At 42.9% G+C, this 25,697-nt stretch overlaps 1 protein-coding gene across 3 annotated transcripts in view; it reads right to left on the bottom strand.

Moving 5' to 3' along the window:
* KPNA3 (karyopherin alpha 3 (importin alpha 4)) overlaps positions 1-15,241 on the bottom strand; it is an 85,609-nt gene extending 70,368 nt beyond the window's left edge. For 2 of the 3 annotated variants that reach the window (XM_021065149.1, XM_021065151.1), the window contains exon 1: positions 14,649-14,830. In XM_021065149.1, coding sequence (XP_020920808.1) covers positions 14,649-14,804 — 156 coding nt within the window. In that variant the 5' untranslated portion in view covers positions 14,805-14,830. 3 annotated transcript variants of the gene reach the window in all.

Here is a 25,697-nt window from a genome sequence, read left to right as displayed (position 1 = left end):
GTTTCAAAGTTTCCTTTTTTTTTTTTTTTGTCTTTTGTCTTTTTAGGGCCACACCTGCAGTATGTGGAGGCTCCCAGGCTAGGGGTCCAATTGGAGCTTAGCCGAGGGCCTACACCACAGCCACAGCAACTCAGGATCCGAGCCACATCTGCGACCTACACCACAGCTCACGGCAATGCCAGATCCTTAACCCACTGAGCGAGGCCAGGGATCGAAACTGCAAGCTCATGGTTCCTAGTTGGATTCGTTTCTGCTGCACCATGATGGGAACTCCTCAAAGTTTTCTAAGATACAGCTTTGTTTTTAAGTGTGTTGTGTTACTCAAGTGTAGGAATCAGAAAACCTGGTTATCAATTATGTGAGTGGACAACATTACTTCTCTACACCCTCAGTTTCCACCTCAGTTTCCCAAAAGGGTCTGGACTCAAGCTGTATTTTTTAAGATTTTGCTAGTTCAATTTTTTTATGATTCAACTGAGTTTGGTTTCTACACTTTGAATTTGGTTTAACTGACAATTCTAACTATAATCCAGAATGCATTCATAGCTACATCTGATACAATCAACTGGATATCATTCACAACTGTTACCAACATAACACTACAGTACTGTTGGTCCTATCTGTCCTCGGATTCGAAGGGCCAGCTGTATTCACTGTACCACACACGCCACTTTGTAAAGGGATCTGATCATCATGGATTTCAATATTTGAGGGGCTCCAGGAACCAATCCACAATACCAAGGGATGACTGTATTTATCTCAGCTGGGCCTTCATTCCTAGATATTCTGCATTCTCCCAAACACTTTGTCTTTCACTATTACCTCTCTTAGACCCTTTATTCTCTGGAGATAAATTTTTCAAAGAAAACAGAGGCCATCAGGAATAATCTGTTCCAGTTTCCCCACCAGGAAACTGCAACAGCCCATCTTCACCTCTGTCTCTATTTCTCCAAGTCCTTTCCAACTGAAGCCCCTGCAAAACCTAACCACAATGTGGATCTCTCACTTCACCTCCCTAACAGCTCCCCACTACTCCAGGCTCAATCATTTATTCCTTTTCTAGCCAGGTGCTCTTAAGCACTTTTGCTCTTTTCTTCAATTTAGCTTACAAGCAACAGTCAATCCCACCACTTCTCAACAAATGAGAAACAATAAGAAATTCTTTTAACCATATCTCCTCCTCAAGCTGACCTGAGGTCCCTCCTTCCCGGGGATTTTCAAGTTTTTTAACTGAGTTTTCAAGTTTTTAAACTATTGACTAGTTTAATCTACACTCAACTCCAACTCACTCCTTACCATATTATAATCTAGCTCCCAGCCTCCACCACTCTCTGGGTTTTCCACTTACCACTAGTTCTCAACTACAAAGAACTATTTTAGGTCCTCATCATCCAGAAGCACTGGATGCTCCAACGGTTATCCCTCCTTTAGGAAAGTCTTCCTGCCTAAAGTTCTTTCTTTAAAAAATAATTCAATGAACTTTATTATATTTATAGCTGTATAACCATCACAACCAAATTTTAGAACCTTTCCACCCCAAACCCTCAGCTTCCCTAAAGTTCTGACACACCACTTTGCTGTAAGCTTCCTACAGACCATTCTTCAGTACTTATGTTCACTAGTCCTCTAAAATGATGAGGTTCCAGGGGTTCTTTCCTCCCCTGGTCCTCTCTTCTTCTTATCCTTATGAGCTCTCATCTATATTATCATCTTAAACACTCTAAGCACTGCTTGAACTATTTTCCAAATTTTCATCACTGGCCACATCATCCTAGAACAGGGGGTACGTAAACTAGGGCCTGTGAGCCATATCTAGCCTGCCACCTGATTTTGTAAACAGGCTTTGTTTACCTATTGCCTACGGCTCTTTCATGCTCATAGTGGAGTTGAGCAGTTATGACATAAGCAGTATGGCCCTCAAAGCCTAAAATATTTAGGCTTCTAAAAATATTATAGCCCTTTACAGAAAAGTTAGCTAACTTCTGTTCTCTGTTCTTATTCTGATCAACTAAATAGTCCTAGTAACTTTCCTAGTAACTTTCTGCCTTTGGCGCCCAATGCCAGTGCTATTAGTCAGATCATCCATCTCCGAGACCCCTGAGAGTTTTCTTTCTCCCAAGCTCTCCTCCCATCCTCATCAATCTATCTCCTGTGATGCAATCAAAGCAATAGTTCTCAATGCATAAAACCCACTTCTCAATTTTAAAATCTTCCCCATGGTAAGTAAAGCTTTTTCACAATGAGACGCCAGCTTATCTTGTCCAACTTCCTAAGCACCCCACCTGTAAGAAATACTGAATAAGGAGTTCCCTTCGTGGCTCAGCAGTTAACAAACCCAACTAGGATCCATGAGGCTGTGGGTTCCATCCCTGGCCTCACTCAGTGGCTTGAGGATCTGGCGTTGCCGTGAGCTGCGGTGTAGCTCACAGACGCGGCTCGGATCCCACAGTGCTATGGCATAGGCTGGCAGCTGTAGCTCCAATTCGACCCCTAGCCTGGGAACCTCCATATGCCGTGGGTGCAACCCTTTAAAAAAAAAAAGAAAAGAAAAAGAAACACTGAATGATTTTAGTTCCCCAGAGCACATGATGCTTACTTTCAGGCCCAATGAAATAACTACACTTTTTTTCTAGTTTCACCTTAAGCACAATCATCTCCATGAAGCTTTTCCTGACTCGTTCACACTCCCTAGGTGCCCACTGTACCCTCTACCCAATTCCATTATAATAATTATTTGTTTACTGTTACATCATGTCCGCACCAGTTCCTTGAGCAGAGACTGAGGCAGAGCAGGAGAATGGCAATTAAGGGCACAGGGGTTTTAAGTAAGAAATCTAGGACTGAATGACAGTCTTGCCTCTTGCTAATTGTTTGATCTTAAGCAAATTACTCAAGTTCTTCATCTGTATAATGGCAATTTTGTGAGGACTATTTAAGATTTTTGTTACAAGCAGAGTACTCTATACACAGTAAGTACTCAATAATTATCATTATTTTCACTGTTTATCCCTCACACTTAGTTCAGAATTCAGATAACTGCTAATTGAAGCAAGCTAGGGGTTTTTGTTGTTGTTGTTGTTGTTTTTGTCTTTTTAGGGCCACACCCACCCACAGCACTTACGGAGGTTTCTAGGCCCAGGGTCAAACAGGAGCTATAGCTGATGGCCTACAACAACGCCATATCCAAGCTTTAATGTGCAACCTACACCACAGCTCACAGCAACATCAGATCCTTAACCCACTGAGCGAGGCCAAGGATCAAACCTGCAAACTCATGGACACTAGTCAGATTCATTTCCACTAAGCCACAGTGGTTTCACTGAGCCACAACAGGAATTCCTGAAGCAAGCTAGTTCTACACACATTATTTTCAGCTACATGCTGAAATTTTCCATCTGAACATTTGGCTCCTAAAACACATTGCCCTTACTCCTGAACTGTTTCAGTTAGAGTATCCAATTTGTTAACCTTTGCCCAGGACCTTCCTGGTTTGAACACTGAAAGTCTGTGTCCTGAGAACTTCCTCAGTCCTAAGAAAGCCAGGACAACAGTTATCACCTTAAATTAGAGATATGTTGCCAACAGTAAAAACAGATTGGGTTAATTTAAGAAACAAGGCGGGGGGCAGGGGGAACTGGGGACAGGAGGATTTATTGGGAAAATATAGAAAAATTCACAGAACCAAAGGAAAAGCTAAAGAATCAGATCTAAGAAAAAGATCAGAATGAAAGCAACTCCAAAGATCTAGGTGGTGGGAGTTAAGAGATTTATTCATATTACTTATGCTTGGATGAATCACTTAGGTCCCAGTATCAGCACATTCAAGATTTAAATGCCAGGGGACAACATATGATTGGCCTATTTTGTTTATCCAGAAAGAGTGATCCACTTTAACAAAAACAGACAGAAGCATTTAGATTAAAAATTCCAGGAGTTGCCTAGTGCCCTAGCAGTTCAGTTATAGATTCAGCATTGTCACCACTATGGTTTGGGTCACTGCAGTGGCTCGGGTTCAACCCCTGGCCCAGGAACTTCCACATGCTACAAGGATGGTCAAAAATAAAAGAAGGTTAAAAATTCCACCAAGAGGTATTCAATGGCAGAAGAACAGTTTCCAGAGGCCGAATCAGAATACCGCTTCCAAAAGAAGGGGGAAAAGATGTTAAGATCACTGTTATCAACTGTTGCTTGAACACGCCATGCATTTAACACTCCATGACCTAGTCACTGTTATCCATGTTATGTTTCCTCCTGTCCTGGCAAACTCCTGCTCTGCCTTCAAGACCTAGCTCAAGTGAGATCCTCGGTGTAAGCTTACTCAGTTTTCCCAGATATAGTCGCTCTCTTTCCCCATGCTCTCATAGTACTTCGCAAATTAAATACTCATATCATAGAGCTTATCATGCTGTACACTAGGTATCAGTCTCTCCCACCAAACTGAACTTCCCTAGAGCAAGGACAGTATTATTCATATTTATAATCTATAAAATTAACAATGCCTGTCTGGCACAAGCAAATGCTAAACAAATGTTTAATAAATCTGTTATCCAAGTCACTAGGATATAAACTGTATATGAAGCAACAAATTAAAAGGGAAGAGAAGAGCTACTACAGGTAAATATGCTGACAAGTAGCAAACAGAAAGGTGAAAGGCTAAGAGCAAGGGAGGACAGGCAAAAAAAATTATGAACAGCAAAAACTCCACAAGCATAGAAATTAAGGCCAAAATTCTGACAAATCTATGAATTTGAAAAAAAATACATGTACCCCAATGTTCACAGTAACACTATCTATACTAGCCAATACATGGAAGCAATCTAAGTGTCCATCAACTGATGAATAAATAGATGTGGTACATACATAAAATGGATTATTACTCAGCCATAAAGAAGAATGAAATAATGCGTTTGCAGCAACATGGATGGACCTAGGGATTATCATACTAAGTGAAGTTAAGTCAGACAGAGAAAGAAAAATGTCATATTAGTATCACTTACATGTGGAATCTAAAAAAATGATACAAATAGACTTATTTACATAACAAAAACAGACTCACAGATTTAGAAAACAAACTTAAGGTTACCGAAGGATAAAGGGCAGGAGGAATAAATTAGGAGTTTGGGATTAAATATAGACACTACTACATATAAAATAATCAAAAAGGACCTGTTGAATAGCACAGGGAACTATACTCATTATCTTTTATTAACCTATAATAGAAGAGAATGTAAAAAAAAGAACACACACACATAAATATATAAAACTGAGTCACTTTGCTGTACACCTGAAACTAACACAATATTTTAAATCAACTATAATATAAAAATTTTAAAAAAGAAATCAAGGCCAAAATTCTAACAAATCCAAGAACTCAAAGGTATCATTTATACAAAAGCAAAAGTTAATAGCCATATGCATAATGGTGAGTCTCAAGAACCAAGAAAATAACTAAACTAAATTATATTCTATTTACAAAGGCAGAGACATGTATAGGACACTTTTAGAAATGTTGTCATTTCAAAATAAATGAAAATTTGGTATGTAAACAAATAAACTTAAATCCCAGAAAATTCAACAGTTCAGAAAGATTAATTCCAAGTAAATAGAGTCATGATTAAATTTACTATATTTTAATTGCTAAAGTTGGTATCCTAACTTGTGACAAATTTTTTCTTAATGGTGAAACTACCACAAAGCATAGCTACATCCTCTTTACATATTTAATACTGCTTTCTTTTCAAAATAAAGGAATAGAGATTTGGAAATGAGAATATAGCCAAACCTTATCCTAAGAAAACTAAAAGTCAACTTAGGAGAGTTCTATTGTGGCACAACAGGTTGATCCAGCAGCTTGGGTCACTGCTGTGATGCAGGTTAGATCCCTGCCAGAGAACTTCCACATGCCCTGGGCACAACCAAAAAAGAAGGAAAAAAAAAAAAAAAAGTCAACCTAGGAGTGCTGTCAGGCATGGAAAGAGAATGTCACTGACTGTGAAGTTAGATTTTCAAGACACATTTTCTAATTCTTTTATTGGATCCCAGGAAGTCAGGTGACTTTTTCCACTTCAAATGTTATTCAGGTCTTCAACACATTTCATCCAAACAACTAAAATTAATTTCACTAGAAGTGGTTACCTCTGACATCATGACATTAAACTATGCTCCATCATCTGAACCGTCTGACAGTCTTTTTTTTTTTTTTTAAGGGCCACACCTGCAGCATATGTTAGTTTTCAGGCTAGGGGTCGAAATGGAGCGGCAGCTGCCAGCCTACACCACAGCCACAACAACGCAGGATCCAAGCTGCATCTGCAATTTACGCTGCAGCAACACCAGATCCTGAACTCAGGGATTGAACTGCATCCTCATGGTTATTAGTCGGGTTCTTCACCCGCTGAGCAGCAAGAGGAACTCCCGTCTGACCAGTCTTAACAGCATTATTGTGATATATTCTAAGGCACACAGCACCACCAAAGTATTTTTTAAACGAATATACTTAAACTAAAGATAACTGATTAAGCCTTTAAAACTAACCTCCAGTTTACAGAAAATTGGGAAGGTGGTAAGATATAGGAAGAACAAGGTAACACCACAAAGAAAGACAAATCCATTAATTAAGGACATTCTAATAGGTTGAGCCATATGAAATTGGTGATACTTGGTTGTTCTGAACTTCGAAAGTGGCAAATTCATATGGTTTACTTAATATAAGAAAACTGACCTGATTTCCTTTTCAACAAACTAATGGCATTTTTTTAAAAGGTGGGAGAAAATAGCCAAAAGGTAGAATCTACCCAAGGATCCATCAGTGGATAATGAATGAATAAACAAAATGTGGTACATCCATGCAATGGACTATTCAGTCACAAAAAGGAAATTCTGACACATGCTGCAGCATGGATGAACCCTGAAGGTGTTATGCTAAGTGAAATAAACCAGTCACAAATGGAGAAACACTGTACGACTCTATATACAGGAAGTTCCTAGTAGAGTCAAATTCATAAAGACAGAAAGAAGAGTGACTGCCAGGGGCTGGGGAGAGCAGGACTATAGTTACTGTTTAATGGGGACAGAGTTTCAGCTGGGGAGGATGAAAAAGTTTTGGGGATGGATAATGGATATGGTTACACAACAGCGTGAATATATTTAATGCCACAGAACAGTAAAATGGTTAAAATGGTAAATTTTATGTGTATTTTACCGCAATTTTTTAAATGGTGGGAGGAGCCTATTCCTAAGTCTAGAGACCTAGGAAACATTATACAAGTGGTTCTAACAACCAAATGTTAAAAAGAAAAGAAAATTAAAGGACAGATGGGGAAATTTAAATGTGGACTACATCAGATGTTATGAGGAAATGATTAAATGTATCAGGGTGATGTGGTATTTATTTAAGAATGCTTATTTTTTAGCAAAGCAGCTCTAAGTCTTCAGGAGTAAAACTCTCATGATGTACAAGAAAATTTTAAAAATTATTTCATGTATCAATCTCTCAACATTTTTTCTATCACAATAAAAAGTCTGGACTTGATTTGGGAAGCAGTAAGATGAGGCACTAAAAGATTGAAAGTTTCAGTTAAAAAATGTATTTTAGGAAAGTTACTGTGCTGGTGGTACTTAGAATGGAAGTACTCATTCAAGAAATATTTTAGTGCTTGTTCCTGCCACTGTACTAAGAAGTGGGCAATGTAGGTATACATAGGAAAAACAGATAAAACATAATTAAAATACATTATCAAAACCACGAGTGAGAAGGGTTCCTAACTCAACCTGAGAGGATGAGAGGAGATTCAGAAAGATTTCTCAGAAGAGCTAAAGCCACGGTTGAGTATTTAAGAGGGCTAGGAATTAGCCAGGCAACAGGAGGCAGGGGAAGATATTCCAGTCAGCAGGACAGCCCTGAGAATAGAAACAGCACTGGCAAGCAGGGGAGCAAGGGATTCCAGATTATGTATAAGCATATAAGAAGTTCAGTGTTGCTACAGCTTAAAGGGGTGGGGGTGGGGGGTGGACACAGAACCTGGAAAAATAATCAGGTATCAGGCTCACTGAAAAATCTCATGAGTTGGAGGAAGAACACCACTTTGGAGGCAACTTTTAAACTGCTAGGTGATAAGTAATAAGGCCAAAAGTAGGCTGGAGGCAGGGGAACAGAGAGGCGGGGACCAAATCCACAGACAGCACAGAGATTCAAGCTACATGACTGGCATCTGACTGAGTGCTGGAAGATGAGGAAGGAGTCCAAGAAGGCTCTTAAGTTACAAGTTCAGGTCACAGGGAGGGTGATGATGCCATAAACAGAAAAAGAAAAAACAAAGGCTTTAAACACTTTGAGCCTGAGAAGCTGATGTGATGCTCATGTGATTAATTTCCAGCAGATGATTAAAACAGATTTAAATTCCCCACACTGAAATGATGGTTAAAACTAAGGGAACTGCTGATGTGGGCAAGAAAAAGTCTAGAGAAGTGAGTTGAGGACAGAGTCCCAAAACACACTTACACTCAAGGAGTAGAAAGAGTTGGTAAAGCCAACCAAAAAACAGTAATCAATGAGGCAGAAGGACCAGGAGAGATTATATACCTAGAGAGTAAATTCAAGAAAAGATAATTATAGTGTACCTGCTAAATGACATACAGATTCCTTAAAAACTCATGTTCTGTAAAATTAGGAAGACAGAGGGAAATACATCAGGATGGTTGGAGAAAGAAGCACCTTTAAGACAGAACATAGGGTTAAACGGAGGCAAGAGGCCTACTCCTGGGCTTCCTGTGTACGTTTAACTCTTTCTGCACTTCAACTACTGGGAGGTTACTTGGGAGGGCTAAACAGTTAATGTGTTGGTAAAAAGCAACTATCGACCAACATGAATTTTGCCTGAACATCATTCCTCTTTACCATTTATGTATGAATTCCCGTCACGGTGCAGTGGTTAACGAATCCGACTAGGAACCATGAAGTTGCGGGTTCAATTCCTGCCCTTGCTCAGTGGGTTAACGATCCGGCGTTGCCGTGAGCTGTGGTGTAGGTTGCAAACGCGGCTCAGATCCCATGTTGCTGTGGCTCTGGCGTAGGCTGGCAGCTATAGCTCCGTTTCGACCCCTAGCCTGGGAACCTCTATATGCCGCGGAGCGGCCCAAAAAATGGCAAAAAGACAAAAAAAAAAAAAAAAGAAACATTGTCAGAATCTGTTTCTAATTTCTATAGCAGAACAGATTGTCAAAGGAGGGCTAGGTAACACTATCAATGCCGTAAAGTCAACAAGGAAATAAGTTATTAATGTCTTAGTATAATACTGAACCTTCACCTCCCAAGTATATTATCTAGCCTTTCTTAGAGCATATTTCTTGAATTTTATATACTGGTCACTAAATGAATGGCCAGTCATAGACCAAGGTCCCTATCCTCTATGGGCTTAACAAAGACGACATACTTCACTACATGCTATACACCCACAGAATTTGCTGTACATCACAGCAACTTATCCCAAGAGGTAAAGGAAAGCGCACTTAGAGAAAAGGAAAAGATAGGGACTGACAGAGTACTAAGTGTGTCATTAGTCAGGAAAAGTCCTGTAGAGAATTTCTGGAGGGTTTTTTTACACTACAATGACATGTCATGGCAGAATTATAATCCTGGTGTTCCAGAGATGCATAAAGGAGTCGGAGTGAAGAAAGAGTTTGACAGAGTAAGCCCCACTAAACAGAGAGCAAAAGAAGGTATATAAGAGACTAGCATATACAAGACATGGAAAGGAAACGTATTGGTCACTCCAGCATTTCAAGTACTTTATCACAGATGGCAAAATAAAACAGATAGGATATACAAGAAAAACAGTTGGTGAAGTAGAAAAGGCAGAGATTTTTGTGAAATTATGTGTGGCATGCTAAGGTTTCTAATTTTATTCTAAAGGCAATGGGATGATTTGCCAGGAAAGCAATATGAAAATATTTCACAAAAATCAATCTATAAGATACACTGGGGAGGGAAGATACAGGGAAGCCAGGTGTACTATCACACCTGCACAGGTGACAACGACAGGGGCCTAAACTAGAGCAGAGTGTAAGGTTGGTAACAAAGGTAAAAATATGAGTGCTCGTCAGAGGACTAATACAGAAAAGTGAAGGAAGGAAAAAAGGGACTCAAAGTTAAGGATATGGTTTTAAGCTTCAACAGATAGTATTTCTTATCAAGAGAGGTTCCAGAGAGGGAAGCAAGTTTGGTGGTGCTTGTTAAATTTGCAAATGAGAAAATATGCATTTATCCCTGGTATTAAAAACTGAAGCATCAAGTTTAAATGTTAAGGCTAAGGATATGGGTTATTTTTCTGTGAAACCAATGAACTGACTTCTTACTGATAAGGAAACTTTGAAAGAGTGAAAAAAAAAAGGCAAATAAATGATAAATAGGATGTCAAAAAATTAGCAAGGTTTTAAAATATCAAAATAGGAATATTTCTGTTTCTTAAATATTTTCCCCACTAATTAACTTTCATGTGAATCATACAAGTCAAGTTTTAGGCTCTACTCACTGAAGAGCCAGTAAAGTTCAGTGCACAAGAGTTCTGGCTTTAGCGTCACGCTGCTTCGCCATAAGTCTAGGCTTATGTGCCACTTAAACCACCCTTGGACTTAGGGCTAAGTTAGGACTTAAGAACAGCAGGCCTCAAGTTTCCTCAGCAGTAAATGTGGATAATAATACATACATACATCAGAGGATTGTGAAGACTAGATTAATAACCCATATAAAGTACTTGGTACAGGTACACTGTAAACATTCAATAAATGTTACACATTTTAAAACAATTATTAGTTACTGTCACTGATGAAAATGTCACATCCTTGTGCAGTGTACAGGAGCCAAGAAAAACTTCACCTGGATGGCAGTTACCTGCATGCTTCATTTATAAGTGTTCTCCAAATGGAACATTTCTGTTTGGTGCACTCTTCTAAAGAATATTTGAAAAGTTTTAAATACTTTTTTAAAAAGGAAAAAAGCCTCAGAGTTCCTGTTGTGGCTCAGTGGTTAGCGAACCCAACTAGCATCCATGAGGACATGGGTTCAATCCCTGGCCTTGCTTAGTGGGTTAAGGATCCAGCGCTGCTGTGGCTGTGGTGTAGGCCAGCGGCTACAGCTCTGATTGGACCCCTAGCCTGGGAACCTCCATATGCCGCAATTGAGGCCCTAAAAGACAAAAAGACCCCAAAATAAATAAATAAATAAAAGGAAAAAAAGACTAAGAACCAATGCCTCAAGTGAAAAGGTTTAGTATTAAAACATACATTCCGGACCAAATAAAATTAAGAGTTTCCTTGTCACTATGTATGTCCTAGTTTTTTTTTTTTTTTTTTTTTTTTTTTTTTTTTTTTTTTTTTTTTTTTTTTTTTGTCTTTTTGCTATTTCTTTGGGCCGCTCCCGCGGCATATGGAGGTTCCCAGGCTAGGGGTCTAATCGGAGCTGTAGCCACTGGCCTACGCCAGAGCCACAGCAACGCAGTATCCGAGCCGCGTCTGCAACCTACACCACAGCTCACGGCAACGCCGGATCGTTAACCCACTGAGCAAGGGCAGGGACCGAACCCGCAACCTCATGGTTCCTAGTCGGATTCATTAACCACTGCACCACGACGGGAACTCCATGTATGTCCTAGTTTTAGCTACAAATTCCACTCCGCCTACCCAAATGCTAAACTGCTGTCCATGATAACTACTCCCTCTCCTACTTCCACCTATAAACCTCAGGACAACCTTTATCCACTTTGTCTCTGTGAGCTTTACGCAGAAGGGGAAGAGAAAGGAGGAGGAGAAGGTTCAAATTCTTGTTCCATGTTAGGACCATCCCCAGTTTCGAGTTTTAAGAAAATTCCTCTGTGCACAGGAGATAACAGCACTGCTCCTCCAAAATTAACTCTAGATATTCCTGCGAGTCACCTCTTTCCAGTGCTGTAATCAGCTTACATCTCCGAACTCTACTTGAATAAATTCCTTCAGATCTCCTTATCAAGAAGTTTCCAAGCAACTTTTTGCCACAGAAATATCCTCAGACCACCACAGGTCTGGAAGTCTCATCTCTTCACTCCTTAATCTAATCCTCTTCTTTCTCACCTGAATTTTTTTGAATGGCCGCACCCGAGGCATATGTAAATTCCTGGGCCAGCGATTGAAACTAAGCCACAGCTGTGGCAACACTGGAGCCCTTAACCCACTGCACTGGCCTGGGAACAAACCCATGCCTCCGCAGCAACCAGAGCCGCTGCAGCTGGATTTCACAGTGGGAACTCCTCACTTGGTTCTTTATTCACCAATATCTCATATGCCCTGTTCAAGTTTAGTACATACTTCCCTTAAAATTCACCAACCTTTCTTCCACGAAGCTTTTCCCAACTGAATGACTATGAAACTACTTTCTTCCTCAGCCCTCTCCCTACTCACAATTCCCTGGCTTAACGCCACACTGTTATTTTCTTTAAAAATATTTATTTTATTTTTGTACCTAGCATCTTATTTATGTATCGTCCAGCTATATCACTCATAATATGTTTTACCTTTTATCTATCCCATGTATGAAAAGGTAGAAATGAAAGCTCATCAAAGTACATCTCACTTTTTGAATAGCCTAATAATCACTACTACTTAGTCACAGAGCTAAGGTGCAATGTAAGTTTCTAGTGTAATACAGTTCCTAATGGATAAGACTATATGGGGGGTCTAATCTCAGTTATACCAAATTTCACAAAAAAGGCGCTTGATCGGATTTGACCCTTTAATCACATCTCCAGTATCCATCTCTCTCAGCAGTCCTACAGTCTCTCAGGACTCTTCAATTACTGCTCCCTCATTCTGGAATGCCCCTTCCTTGGCCATCTTTCTTTCATCCTTCAGGATCAGCTCCCTCCCAGTCATCCACCAGGAATCAACCAGAACTCTCCCCTGACCATTCAGCTCCAAGTCAAAATCTTCTCATGCAGTCTCAGAATACACTTATTGATGTCCTGCACTGTAATCATCAGTTTACTTTCCTATCATTCCTACTGAACTATAAAAGTAAAAATCCCTGAGTTACAAACCAAACACTGTTCGATACCCAGTAGACCAATGAATGAATGCTCATACCCACTTCATGACCTTGTGCAGACTGTATAAGCACTTTTGTGTTTCCTCATCTAAAGTATTTTCCTCCTGTAAAGTGGTGATAATGCTACACCTAGCTCATAAAGTTGTCATAAGGCTTAAAAGAGGTATCATGAAGCTCTTAGTATAGTGGCTGCCACATGGAACTACCATTTGAATGTCTGCTATTTCATGCCTTAGTTATTCTCCCTCATGTATTCTAAGAATTGTAATGTGACCGCTATTTTCAGGCTTCATATCTTTTTTATGCATCTAGAAGTCACTGATCACATTCTGACCTTTAGCAGAGATACACTGTGTGCATATTATGCAAAGGAGTCCTTACTAGGTATCACTGAGATCCCCAAACACAATAGAGGCAAAAAAAAAAGGGGGGGGGGAAGAATGTTAATTAGTTCTTCTGTACAAACAATACAAGTATTTTTCAAACTACATTAAGTTTTGCTTTATGACAGAGGTAAGCTTCAAGAAAAATGACTGATGATTACGGTTCAAAATTACCTATCATCAAGAGGACCAATAACAAGAAGCAGTTCCAAATTTCTTACTGCTATTCTTAAGTTGCACTTTTGCTTACAAGTATTTCTCACTGTAAAATTGAACAATGACCAGGACAGAAAAAAGATGACTTTTATCTGTCTCAATAATATGAAAATTCCAAGGCATTTCCCTACGTTTTTCTCCAATTACTATTTAATTTTGTGGCTCCGAAAAACGGCCTCAGTTTTGTCTGTTCTTCTACAAAACAGAACACTGAACGGTATATTTTCCCCACCACCTTCTCTCTTTAAGACAGGATAAAATGCGCACTTCTTCGTCACACTGGCCGCTTAGCAAGAATGAGAAAACTGCAAATCATGTCACCTAGTAAAAGAAAAGAAGGCTGTGGACCTGAAACCACTTTCCCCCAACAATCCAGAGGTCAGAGTCCCAGTGAAGTTTGTGCATTACACTAACTACACTGCTTTTAGAAGCTGCAGAGAGACCTCTAGCGCTGCCTGGACAAGCCGAGTTTGCAAACAGTACCTGCTAATGTCACCTTAATGAGACAATGGCAACATGCTGAGTAGCAACGAACTGAGTGAACACGATCAATGTTTACAGTTTTGCAACCACTTGGAAATTCTACCAGCTTAGCGCAAGGCCGTATGAACCTATGTATCCAATTTATTTCAGTAAAACGTTTCAAAGACATGATTACCCTATGCACACCCTCACTACAAGAAAAGGCTAAGAAAAGAGGTCCTGTGAGCGGAGGTCGGAACAACGTCTCTTCCAAAGCCTCAACACAATAGACGGTAAACTATTGTCCACCTTCAGCTTGCTCCAAATGCCAGCAGTAACAGGAGTATGAGCTGGAAAAGCAAAGCGCGACTGGTCCAAAGAACCGCACTGGAATATAAGAAAATGGTCCTAGCGCATCCTACCCTCCCCCATTCACCACCCTCAAACAAGTCAGTTACCCGGCTGGTCCCCACCCCCCTCTGCGGGCCGCCACCGCCCGCCTGGGCCCGGCTCACAGAAGGTAGGCGCGGGGACCGGCAGAGCCGAGGCTCCATGTGCAGCAGCGCGGGAGGCACTGAGGGGGCCGCGCCGGGCAGGAGGCTGCACGGGCAGCGGGCGCGAGCCGTGGCCGCCCCCTCGGCGGGGCGGTCGATGGACCCGGGCGGCAGCATCCCCCCAGCCCGCGAGGCCCCAGCCCGCGGACCCCGCCTCAGCTCCACATCTCTTCCTCGCCGACAGCAGGCCGCGCCCGCGTGACGGGGCCGAAAACCCCGGCGTTTCCCGGACTCCGCGCCGGCAGCTTCGAGAGGCGGCTGCAGCCCGGCCCGCGTCCCGCCGCCCGCTCCGCCCAGCCCCTGGCCGCGGTGACGGGAGACGGTAGCTAACTCCGACCCACCGCGAGCCGGCGAAAACCAGCCCGGCGCCGGCCCCCCGCCCCTCCCCGCCGCCTCGGGGCCGGCGCGGCCAGGCGGGCGAGCCTGGAGGGCCCCAGCAGCGAAAGCACACTCACTTCCACATCTCGGCCCTTATTCTTAAAGCTCTTGATGCGGTGGTTCTCCAAGCCGGGGTTCTCGGCCATGGCTGCGCGCGGCTCCGGCGGCGGCTACTCCTGCGGCTGCGGCGGCGGCGAGTCTCGGCGCGGGAGGGGGAGGAGGGGGAGAGCGGGAGGGAAAGGGAGGAGGAGGGGGAAAGGCGGGCACGTTCCGTGACGCCTCCGAGCGCGAGGTGGCAGCAGCGCCGGGGGAGGCGCAGGCCGACAGACGGGCGGGGCGGGAACCGTGCTCTGGAACGGCGCGCTCTTGTGGAGGCCGGGGTCACGTGTCCGGGGCGGGCTCCGGCCTGGACGCTCGCCGGGCTGGATAAGTTCCACGTGGTACTCGGGATGACCCCGGCCCCAGCCCCTCCGCAAATCCTCCCCACAACCCCGCCGGGCTTCAAGTATGGTGCCAGCAATGGAGCCGAACTTAGCAGCTTTTACTGCCCCCGGGACGCGGGGTTGCGGGAGGAAACTACAGTTCCCAGCATGCCATTCCCTAGCGAGGGTAACTCTCCCGGCTTTGACAGAATCAGAAGAATGCCGGGAACCCTAAGCGCGCGTCTTTATGCGCGGCGCGCTCAGGGAGCCCGGGCGCGAGGCTCCGCCCCCAAGGCCGCCTCTGGGCGGGGAGTGGGAGGAGCTTCCTCGGAGACGGCACCTTGCGTCCTATTGGGAGGGAGGGGGCGGAGCTTCCTGGGAGGTGCACCTAGCTCCGTGTAGCCTAGAAAATTAGAAACCGATGCACGGCTGGTGCTTTGCTCTCTTGCTTCTTTGCGGGGGCGGGGGGGGGGGAGGGTGGCACGGGGGTCTCCTGAAATAGCAGCCACCCTCATTCGCTGTTCCTTTGCTCTGCTTTAGTTTTATAATTAGCATTTATTTCCACCTGACATGTATATATGTATGTATGTGATATGTGTGTGTGTCGATCTGGTTTACCGTATCGGAATTAGCTCAGTTAGGTAGGGACGTTAGGTATACTGCTGAATCCCTCCGTTAATACAGTGCCTGGCATGTCATGAATACTCAATAAATGCTTGAATAGATTAGTGCTCCGGCATCTGTCTTCATCATTCTCCCAAGCTCGGTTCTGCAACCTTCACTCTGGCAGGTCCTGCATTTCTGTACTCTCGATATTTCTGTTCCACCTCTGCACATAATCTTCTCGGCCCTCAGGAAGTAGTCAAGCCTTGGTCTGCAGACTCTTCCAGTCTAGCATCTTCCTTTAGGGTCATCGTAAGAATGATCAGGAGAAATGTGGATATATAACACTAATAGTTGCTTTTTGGGCAAGTGAGCTTCTTTGAATGTAGATGAAATAATGTAGTTTCAGAATCTATGGCAGCTATAAGGAGGTATGCAATGTTATAGTACAATTCAAATGACTGAAGTCATTCAAAGGTTGGGAAGGAATATAACCATAAAGAGGTTAAAGAAGATATTCCTTCAAAGCAAAGGGGAGTTAGAAAGCTCAAGGTCCAGGCTATGTCCAGGACATTTTTGTGAGTGCTGGGTGGTGGCCTGTCAATAAACAGGCTCACTTACAAGCTTCAGATAATTCTTGCCATACTGGATTGTCAGGCCTGCCAAAGGTCCACATTTTCAAGGGAAATCAAAATGCTGGGTTCTCTTTTCTTTACTTTTTAAATATTGATTCATGTTTGGTGGGGTTTGTTTTGTTTTGGCTGTACCACAGCATGCAGAAGTTCCCGGGCCAGGGATCAAACCTGCATCACAGCAGCACAGCAGTGACAATGGCCAGATCTTTAACCTGTTGAGCCACCAGGGAACTCCTCAATTTATCATTTTTTAATGCACTTTAGGGAATCAGTCACTTAAAAAGGCCTTCACATTATGTGATCCTAGTTGAATCACTCATTTGATGGGGAGGAAAACACCCAAAGCTTAGAATGAATAAATACATTACTGTAACTCTAGTTCTTTAGGCAATAGAAGCTGCATGTTTGCCATTCCTCCTGCTTGACTAAAGAGAAACTTCCAAACTGTTACTCAGTCTCTATTACAACCTAGCAAGACTTTCTGTTTTCAGGTTACTTTACCCGCTTCTATCTCTTCTCGTCACCCTACTTGTCATCAATCACGTCAGTCATTTTCTTTTTTCTTTTTTCTTTTTTTTTTCGTCTTTTTGCCTTTTCTAGGGCCGCTTCCCACGGCACATGGAGGTTCCCAGGCTAGTGGTTGAATGGGAGCTATAGCCGCTGGCCAACACCAGAGCCCTAGCAATGACAGATCCGAGCCGAGTCTGCAAACTACACCACAGCTCATAGCAACGCCGGATCCTTAATCCACTGAGAAAGGCCAGGAATTGAACCCTCAACCTCATGGTTCCTAGTTGGATTCGTTAACCACTGAGCCACAACGGGAACTCCACGTCAGTCATTTTCGAGTTAGATATATTCAGTGAGCCCTCAGCATGTGTTAGTCATTGAACTGACAAAGGAATATATCTGTAAACAAGACAACCTGCTTCCTGCCTCCACCTAACTCTGTATCTATCAGAGCAGACAGATAACAAAACAAGTTATCACCCCAAATGTGTGATGAGTGTTGAAGCTCACAGCAGGGAGATCCTTATACCCTGCTGATTCCTAATATATGATGGCAAGATCCCAAATAGAGGTCTACATATCACATATCTAAAATTTTAAAGTTATAAATCAAGCTTACAAACCTAAAATGTATTCTATCTTTTGTCATTGACAAATACACTTTCTTTACAACCTGGAAATCTAGGTTGAATTTAAATTTCCTCCCTTTTTGGACTTCTGCTTCAGAACATGGCTGTGCCAAGAAGGATGGAAGCTGGCCCCCAGCCCATTTTTTGTTCCCCTTCTATTCCATATCCTGGCTTCATCCCACACTGGAATAGACCATGAGAACATGTAGGTGTGCATACCCCTACCCACAATGTTCAAGCTCTGCCACTCACCCCCAAAGCTCTATTCACAGACCCCACCTGCCTCAGGAGATGCCCCTTGGCAACTTGCTCAAGCCTAAAGTGTGCAGAGCAGTGGCATCAGGTGCCCTGAGGAGAAGAGACCCAGGAAAGAGGCCTGGGAAGAGCCTGGAAGCAGACGTGGCCAGTTGAGCAGAGAGTCTCAGGGTCCTGCTACCCAGAGCTGAGTCTAGGGGCACAGGTCCAATGAGCATGACCACTTGGCCCACTGGACTTCCCATGGGCAGGAGTGCAGCAGAAGAGAGCCAGAATGAGGTCCTTTAATGGGAAGGGCCCAAACCAGGGCCCCTTCTTGCCCAAGACTAACTCAGTCACTTTGATTTCAGCATGGCCTAAGAGTGTCTCTTATTTCCATACTCTTTTTTTTTTTTTTTTTTTTTGGCTGCACTCGAAGCATGTGGAAGTTCCTAGGGCCAGGGTTTAAACTTGCACCACAGCAGTGACCTGAGCCACAGAAGTGACAACACCAGATCCTTAACTGCTGAGCCATCAGGAGCTCCCTCTCAACCTTCTTAGCTGGACCAAGTGTCTACCACTTGAAATCCCGCCAGGCCTCGAAGTCTTTAATCTCTGGGAAACTATCTCCAGTGGCTCAAATTTGGGGCTTCTCACTGTGACCACCACCTCCTCTTCTCACTCACTCTAGTCTTCGTCTTTGTCCCAAAACTTCTGACAACTCTTCTTTTAAATGGATTTCTTTTCCAAATATACTTTGAGTGTCCACCACCTACCAAACATTATATTCATCAGGCACTGACAGGGCAGGGAGTAGGAAGCAGAGCAGAGACAGGAAGGAAGGGCCCTCTGGCTGGATGTCAGTCAAACTCTTCTTTGTCTTCTTCTGACTCACTACCCACCTTCCCAGGAGACAGTCAGGTGACAATATGCAGAAGGCAAATGCAAACACAACAGATCCAAAAAGGAGCTCATGGTTTTCCCCTTAGGTCAGCTCCTCGTGCAAATTCACCAACTCTGTTAATGGCATAACCATTCTTTCAGGACTCCACTCAAAGCTGAGAACCATCCCTGCCTTTCTCAACTCCCTCACTTTGGCACCCCATTAATCCACATTCGGTGCTTCTTGAATCCAGCTCTTCCTCCTGTGCCACCCACAAGTCTACCTTAACGCCTCCTTCATCCTCTCCACAGCAGTCTGACTCACTTCTCTAGATTTTCCTGATTTTACCTCTTCTGGCAGTCAGTAAACTCCTCCCCCTCTACTGTTTCTGTCAAATCATTTCTTTTTCTTTTTCTTTGTCTTTTTTAGGGCTGCATGTGGAAGTTCCCAGGCTAGGGGTCAAATTGGAGCTACAGTTGCTGGCCTACACCACAGCAACACCAGATCCGAGCCTCATCTGAAACCTATACCACAACTCAGGTCCTTTAACCTACTGAGCAGAGCCAGGGATCAAACCTACATCCTCATGGATACTAGCCAGGTTCATTTCCACTGAGCCACAATGAGAACTTCTGTCAAATCATTTCTAAACTCCTCAGTCTGGTGGTTAAGATCAAGTGTGATGCAGGACACTTTTTTCTGACTCCCCTACATATAACTTATGCTTCAGTTTACATGTTCTATTCAACCTTTCCCAAGAATATCTTAACCTTTCAAACATTTGCATCTTTGCTTTTTGATTTCCCTGAAAGCCCTGATCTACCTCTGCCTGTCAAAATCAGTCCCACTTTAAACACTCAGCCCAAAAGGTCACCTTCTCCACAAAGCTTTCCCAGCACAGTACAGTGGAGGGAATTTGAGAATCTGAAAACTCAGACTATAGGACTGACTTCCTACCAGAGCATGCCAGCAAGTCACTTTACCTTCCCTGAATCTTCTCCTCCTCTACAAATGAGGATTCTGAATCACTGGGGTTTTGTGAGAATCAAGTTCTAAAATGCATGTGGGGTGTTCCCACTGTGGCGACGCAGGAACTTCCATGTGCTGCAAGTGCAGCCAAAAAAAAAAGCATTCAGAAGTGCTTTGAAATTGCTATATTCATGTTAGTTGTTGCTCTTTCCAACCAGAACTGGTATCTTTCTCTGAGCCTCAGAACTTACCTACTGTTTCATATTTCTGCAACTTGTGCTGAGTCTTGTTTCTCTCACTCACCTGTAAACCCTTAAAATGGCTTGTACATATTTGTGTTTTCCAGCTGAGAATAATCAGATCTTACGAACATTTTCTCTCTTTCTCTCTCTTTTTTTGCATTTTAGGGCCTCACCCGCGGCATATTGAAGTTCCCAGGCTGGGGATCGAATTGGTGCTACAGCTGCTGGCCTGTGCCACAGCCACAGCAACGCAAGATCCAAGCCGCATCAACAACCTACACCACAGCTCATGACAATGCCAGATCCTTAACCCACTGAGCTAGGCCAGGGATCAAACCCATGTCCTCCTGGTTTCTAGTCGGGTTCGTTTCCACTGCACCACAACCGGACCTCCTTATGCATGTGTTCTGAATGAATAAATGAATTCATAGGAATGAACGAAATACTCCCTGCATGATCACATGTTGGCTATTCCACTACTCTCTTAGAGCACCTGAAACAAAGAACAAATACAGAAAACTGCAGAAAGTGACATTCAAGTTCATCAACTTAACTCCTGAAAATTTGGTGGTAAAGCAATCTGAAACAATAAGAGTTTTCATCTACTGAACGCCTGTCACATGCCAGGCGCTTACACACATTGTCTCTAATCCTCCTGCGAACACTACACGGTTGGAGCGATCATTTCCCCCTCACTCTGGGGCACACAGAGCTTGAGGCTCTGGTCCTAGGGTCAGGTGAAGGTCTGTGATGCCAGCAGGAGAAACAGGAAAAGTGAAGATAAAGACCACCAACTTTCCCAAAGGACAAATATGATCTGGGGCTCTCGGAAAGCAGATCCAAGGGATTTTCCTTCTTAAGGAACATCAACCATAGAGATAGATGTGTCCAGCAGAGCGACCATCTCATAACCCATGATGGCCAGTAGCAGCAAACACAGCATGTGGTGAGAAGTCTGAAAGGAAGAACCTGGAGTTCCCATCGTGGCTCAGTGGTCAACGAGTCCTGCTAGTATCCATGAGGACTCTGGTTCAATCCATGGCCTTGCTCAGTGGGTTAAGGACCCGGCATTGCTGTGAGCTGTGATGTAGGTCACAGATGTGGCTCGGACCCCGAGTTGCTGGGGCTGTAGCAAAGGCAGGGGCTACAGCTCCGATTAGACCTCTAGCCTGGGAACCTCCATATGCCGTGGGAGCGGCCCTAGAAAAGACAACCAAAAAAAAAAAAGGAAGAACCTGAGAAATTCTCAGAAATAACTGGACGTACCCAAAGGGGAACTAGTGCCTGGCCAGTGAGCTCCATACATAATAATGTGCATAAGAGAAATAAGGTGATTTCATTTTATTGTAATGGGCTCATGATCCTAGGACACATATATCATACTTCTGATATCATTCTCAAATAATCAGGATATAATAAAATAAACTTAATGTTAAAACTGTAGCAGGCATACTTTAATTATAAAAAGCATATTTCAATAATTCAGAATAGGAGTTCCCTGGTGGCTCAATGGGTTAAGGATCCAGCATTGTCACTGCTGGGACTCTAGTTACTGCCATAGCTCAGGTTCAGTCCCTGCCCTAGGAACTTCCATATGCCGTGGGCATGGCCAAAAACAAACACCGCCCAAAACAAACAACTAGACTTAGTAGGAAGTGACTTCTTTGAATAAATACGAGATTTGATATCTGTTTCTGTGCCATTTTCTCCAGTAAACATCAGCACCTGGGGGAAAGCATACCTGGCATGTAGTGGCTTCTCACTAAATGGTGAACGGAGTATAAATATATAAAATCAGGAGTTCCCGTCGTGGCGCAGTGGTTAACGAATCCGACTAGGAACCATGAGGTCGCGGGTTCGGTCCCTGCCCTTGCTCAGTGGGTTAATGATCCGGCGTTGCCGTGAGCTGTGGTGTAGGTCGCAGACGCGGCTCGGATCCTGCGTTGCTGTGGCTCTGGCGTAGGCCGGTGGCTACAGCTCCGATTCAGCCCCTAGCCTGGGAACCTCCATATGCCCCAGGAGCGGCCCAAGAAATAGCAACAACAACAGACAAAAAGAGGCAAAAAGACAAAAAGACAAAAAAAAAAAAAAAAAAAAAAAAAAAAAAAAAATAAATATATAAAATCAAGTAGAGAAAAAAACATGAAACCGACTGATGGCAGGGGCGCCATAAAATGTTTAGCTTAATAAAACAGAGGAACACATTTCTTAATGGCATAAAAAGTCTTATTATCCTGAGGATGGGGATTCTGGTTATAAAATAACAACAACAACAATAGCCAACACTGTGGAGTGTGCACATGTTTGAGGAGCTACGCTGAACCCTTCCTTGCATTACTTCATTTCATTCTCATAACTATGATTAGGTAGAAACTCTTTTAATCCCCATTTTATAGATGAAACGTGTGATGAGGCTAAAAAATGTTGAGTAACTCTTTCATGGTCAGAAAGAGACAGGGGGCAGGCAATGTGATTCCAGAGCCCACATTTGTAATTTGTTTTTCTGAGGGTAGGTGCACAGAAAGACAGGGCCAAGAACAGTTTCATGACCTGGAGCTGAGGCACCTGCAGAGTCTGGCCAGCTTGCCCGTCTCCTGCAGGACCCTTGCCTCTGAGAGCCATGAGCCTTGTTCTGTCCCACAACACATGGAGACACCCCCTTGATTGAGTATAAACATAAAGCTTTCCACAGAACAGTGAAGTTATAGTCAATTGTCCAAAAAAAAAAAAAAAAAAAAAAAAAGGTCTAGGAAGGTTGGTAACCGAGAAAGGAATTAAACAAGTCTGATAAGTTAGTCTCTACTGAAAAGAGCTTTTATAGTCAAGTCAGCAGAGCTTGGAGACGACCTAGCCAGACAAACCATAAATCCAGAGGTCAGACAAAAAAGGGGTTAGCATGTGGCATTCTATTAGGTAGGCATCTATATTTCATTTGCATATCACTCTTTGCAAGAGAAGTAGTCTGTTTATTAATATTGAACACTAAAGGCTCCGGTTTATAAATATTCAGCTCTAAAACTATTCATGGAAAATAGGATAACTGGAGGCAGGAGATAGCTGAAAGTAGAAATCAAAAAAGCTTGGTTAATTAGTTTGATTGTAAACATACTCCTCTGTCCCTACTGCTTGGGAATTTGTGATTCCCTACATTGGAAAATGCCTGGAGAACTGAATATTGCAGTAAGGATATAGTTCTAGGAAAATTTTTTCCCGTCTTGTCAAATTTCTATGTATCTTATAATCAACATTGCCAATAAATCAGTACTCTTAAGTAAAATATACACCAGAAGTTTTCCAAAAGAAGTATTTCCTATCCAAATTTTGTGAGTTTTTCAACTTTGAGGTCTATCTCCCTTAAAATTAAATTATTTAAATTTAAATGGCTTTGATTAGGATGAAATGTTATTTTTTCTCTCCAACTACCTGCTCATTTTTGTTTGACGTCCAGATCTACTACGCGTGAGATCACAGTAGCTTAAGTGTTTATAGACGAGGCAGTGTGATGTCCTGCCGCTGTGCAACCACTAAATGTGTGTGGCTGTTAAATTTACATTAAATTTGATTAAAATTAAATAAAATTAAAAATTGAGGAGTTCCCTGGTGGCTCAGCAGGTTAAGGATCTGGCATTGTCACTGCTGTGGCTCCGGACACTGCTGTGGTACAGGTTTGATATCTGGCCCAGGAACTTTCATATGTCACCAGTGCAGGAAAAAAATCCAATCTTCTAGGATGGGCCATGATGGAAAAGAATGTGTGTGTGCGTGTGTGTGTGTGCATGCTTGTGTGTATGTATGTAAATATATGTGTGTGACTGACAAATATATATATCAGTATGTATATGTATGACTGAGGCACTATGCTATACAGCAGAAATTGTCACATCGTAAATCAACTATACTTTAATAAAACATTTTTTTAAATTGATTTCTTCAGTGACACTAGTCTCATTTCAAGTGTTCAATAGCCACCAACATTGTGGCTACCATACTGGACCACAGAGAAACAGAACATTATCACAGAAAGTTCCATGAGACACCATTGTCTCAGAAAGAACACAGATTTATCAATAGGCAGATCTGTGTTCAATTCCCATCTTCTAAAGAATTTTTTTTAAATGAATTACAGTATAGTTGATTTTGGAGTGCCTGTGGTAGCTCAGTGGGTTACAAAGTCAAGTGGCTAGTTTCCATAAGGATGTAGGTTCAATCCCTGACCTCATTCAGTGGGTTAAGGTCCCAGTGTTGCCATGAGCTGTGGTGTAGGTCGCAGACGTGGCTCCGATCCCCGAGTTGCTGTGGCTGTGGCGTACGCCAGCAGCTGCAGCTCTGATTTGACCCCTAGCCTGGGAACTTCCAATGTTGCAGGTGTGGCCCTAAAAAGGAAAAAAAAAAAAGTATAGTTGATTTATAATGTGCCAATTTCTGCAAAGTGACTCAGTCATACATATACACACATTCTTTTTTAAATATTATTTTCCATCATGGTCTATCCCAGGAGATTGAATATAGTTCCCTGTGCTATACAGTAGGACCTTAATGTTTAATCCATTCAATCCTCTCTTTGACTAGCTTTTGAGACTCAAATACAACACTAATATTTTCTCTCTCTCTTTTTTTTTTTCTTTCGTTTTTCTTTTTAGAGCCACGCCTATGGCATATGGAAGTTCCCTGGCTAGGGGTCAAATCAGAGCGGCAGCTGCTGGCCTGGCACAGTGGAAACAAATCCAACTAGGAAGCATGAGGTTGCAGATCTGATCCCTGGCCTCCCTCAGTGGGCTAAGGATCCAGTGTTGCTGTAAGCTGTGCTGTAGGTTGCAGATGTGGCTCGGATCCCTCCTTGCTGTGGCTATGGTGTAGGCCAGCAGCTGTAACTCTGATTCGACCCCTAGCCTGGGAACTTCCATATGCCGCAAGTGCGGCCCTAAAAAGACAAATAAATAAATAAATAAATAAATAAATAAAAACATCATAGGGCACGTATATTTTTGTTTCTTAATTTATGACATGATACATCAATAGGAGAAAAACAAGTTGAATTGCCCTGGAGAAACCTAAGCCGTCGGTAGTTGTTTAAATGCATAAATTGACCCAGGACATTTCTGATTCCCAAACTATCCCTAAAATGGAATGAACAGGAGCATGGGCAACAAATGTCTGCATTTGAACAGGACGTCTATTGGCTATCTACGTCTGGCTTGCAGAGCAATGAGGCAAAATTCACTCTCCCCTTCCCCACCCTATAGCTTAGAGCTAAAACCCGTGCAAGTTGTACATCCCAGCACTTTTGAAAGTACTTTAACTTATCTGCCTCTCCAGCCCCACCCACTCTCCCTACTTTCAGATCAATATGGAGACTTGTATAACAGCATCCAAAACTGAGAGAGCTCTGGATAACGTGCCCACAGAGCCTAATCCCTGCTTCGCTCACAGAGGGACACATTACAGATAGGAATGTGAGCAGCCAGAGCCAAGATCATTCCGGACTCACAGAACAATTGTTCTATC

This window comes from Sus scrofa, chromosome 11 (assembly GCF_000003025.6).
Source record: "Sus scrofa isolate TJ Tabasco breed Duroc chromosome 11, Sscrofa11.1, whole genome shotgun sequence".
NCBI lineage: Eukaryota > Metazoa > Chordata > Mammalia > Artiodactyla > Suidae > Sus > Sus scrofa.
Note: the sequence above shows the minus strand (reverse complement) of the source record. Positions and strands in the feature narration are given on the sequence as shown.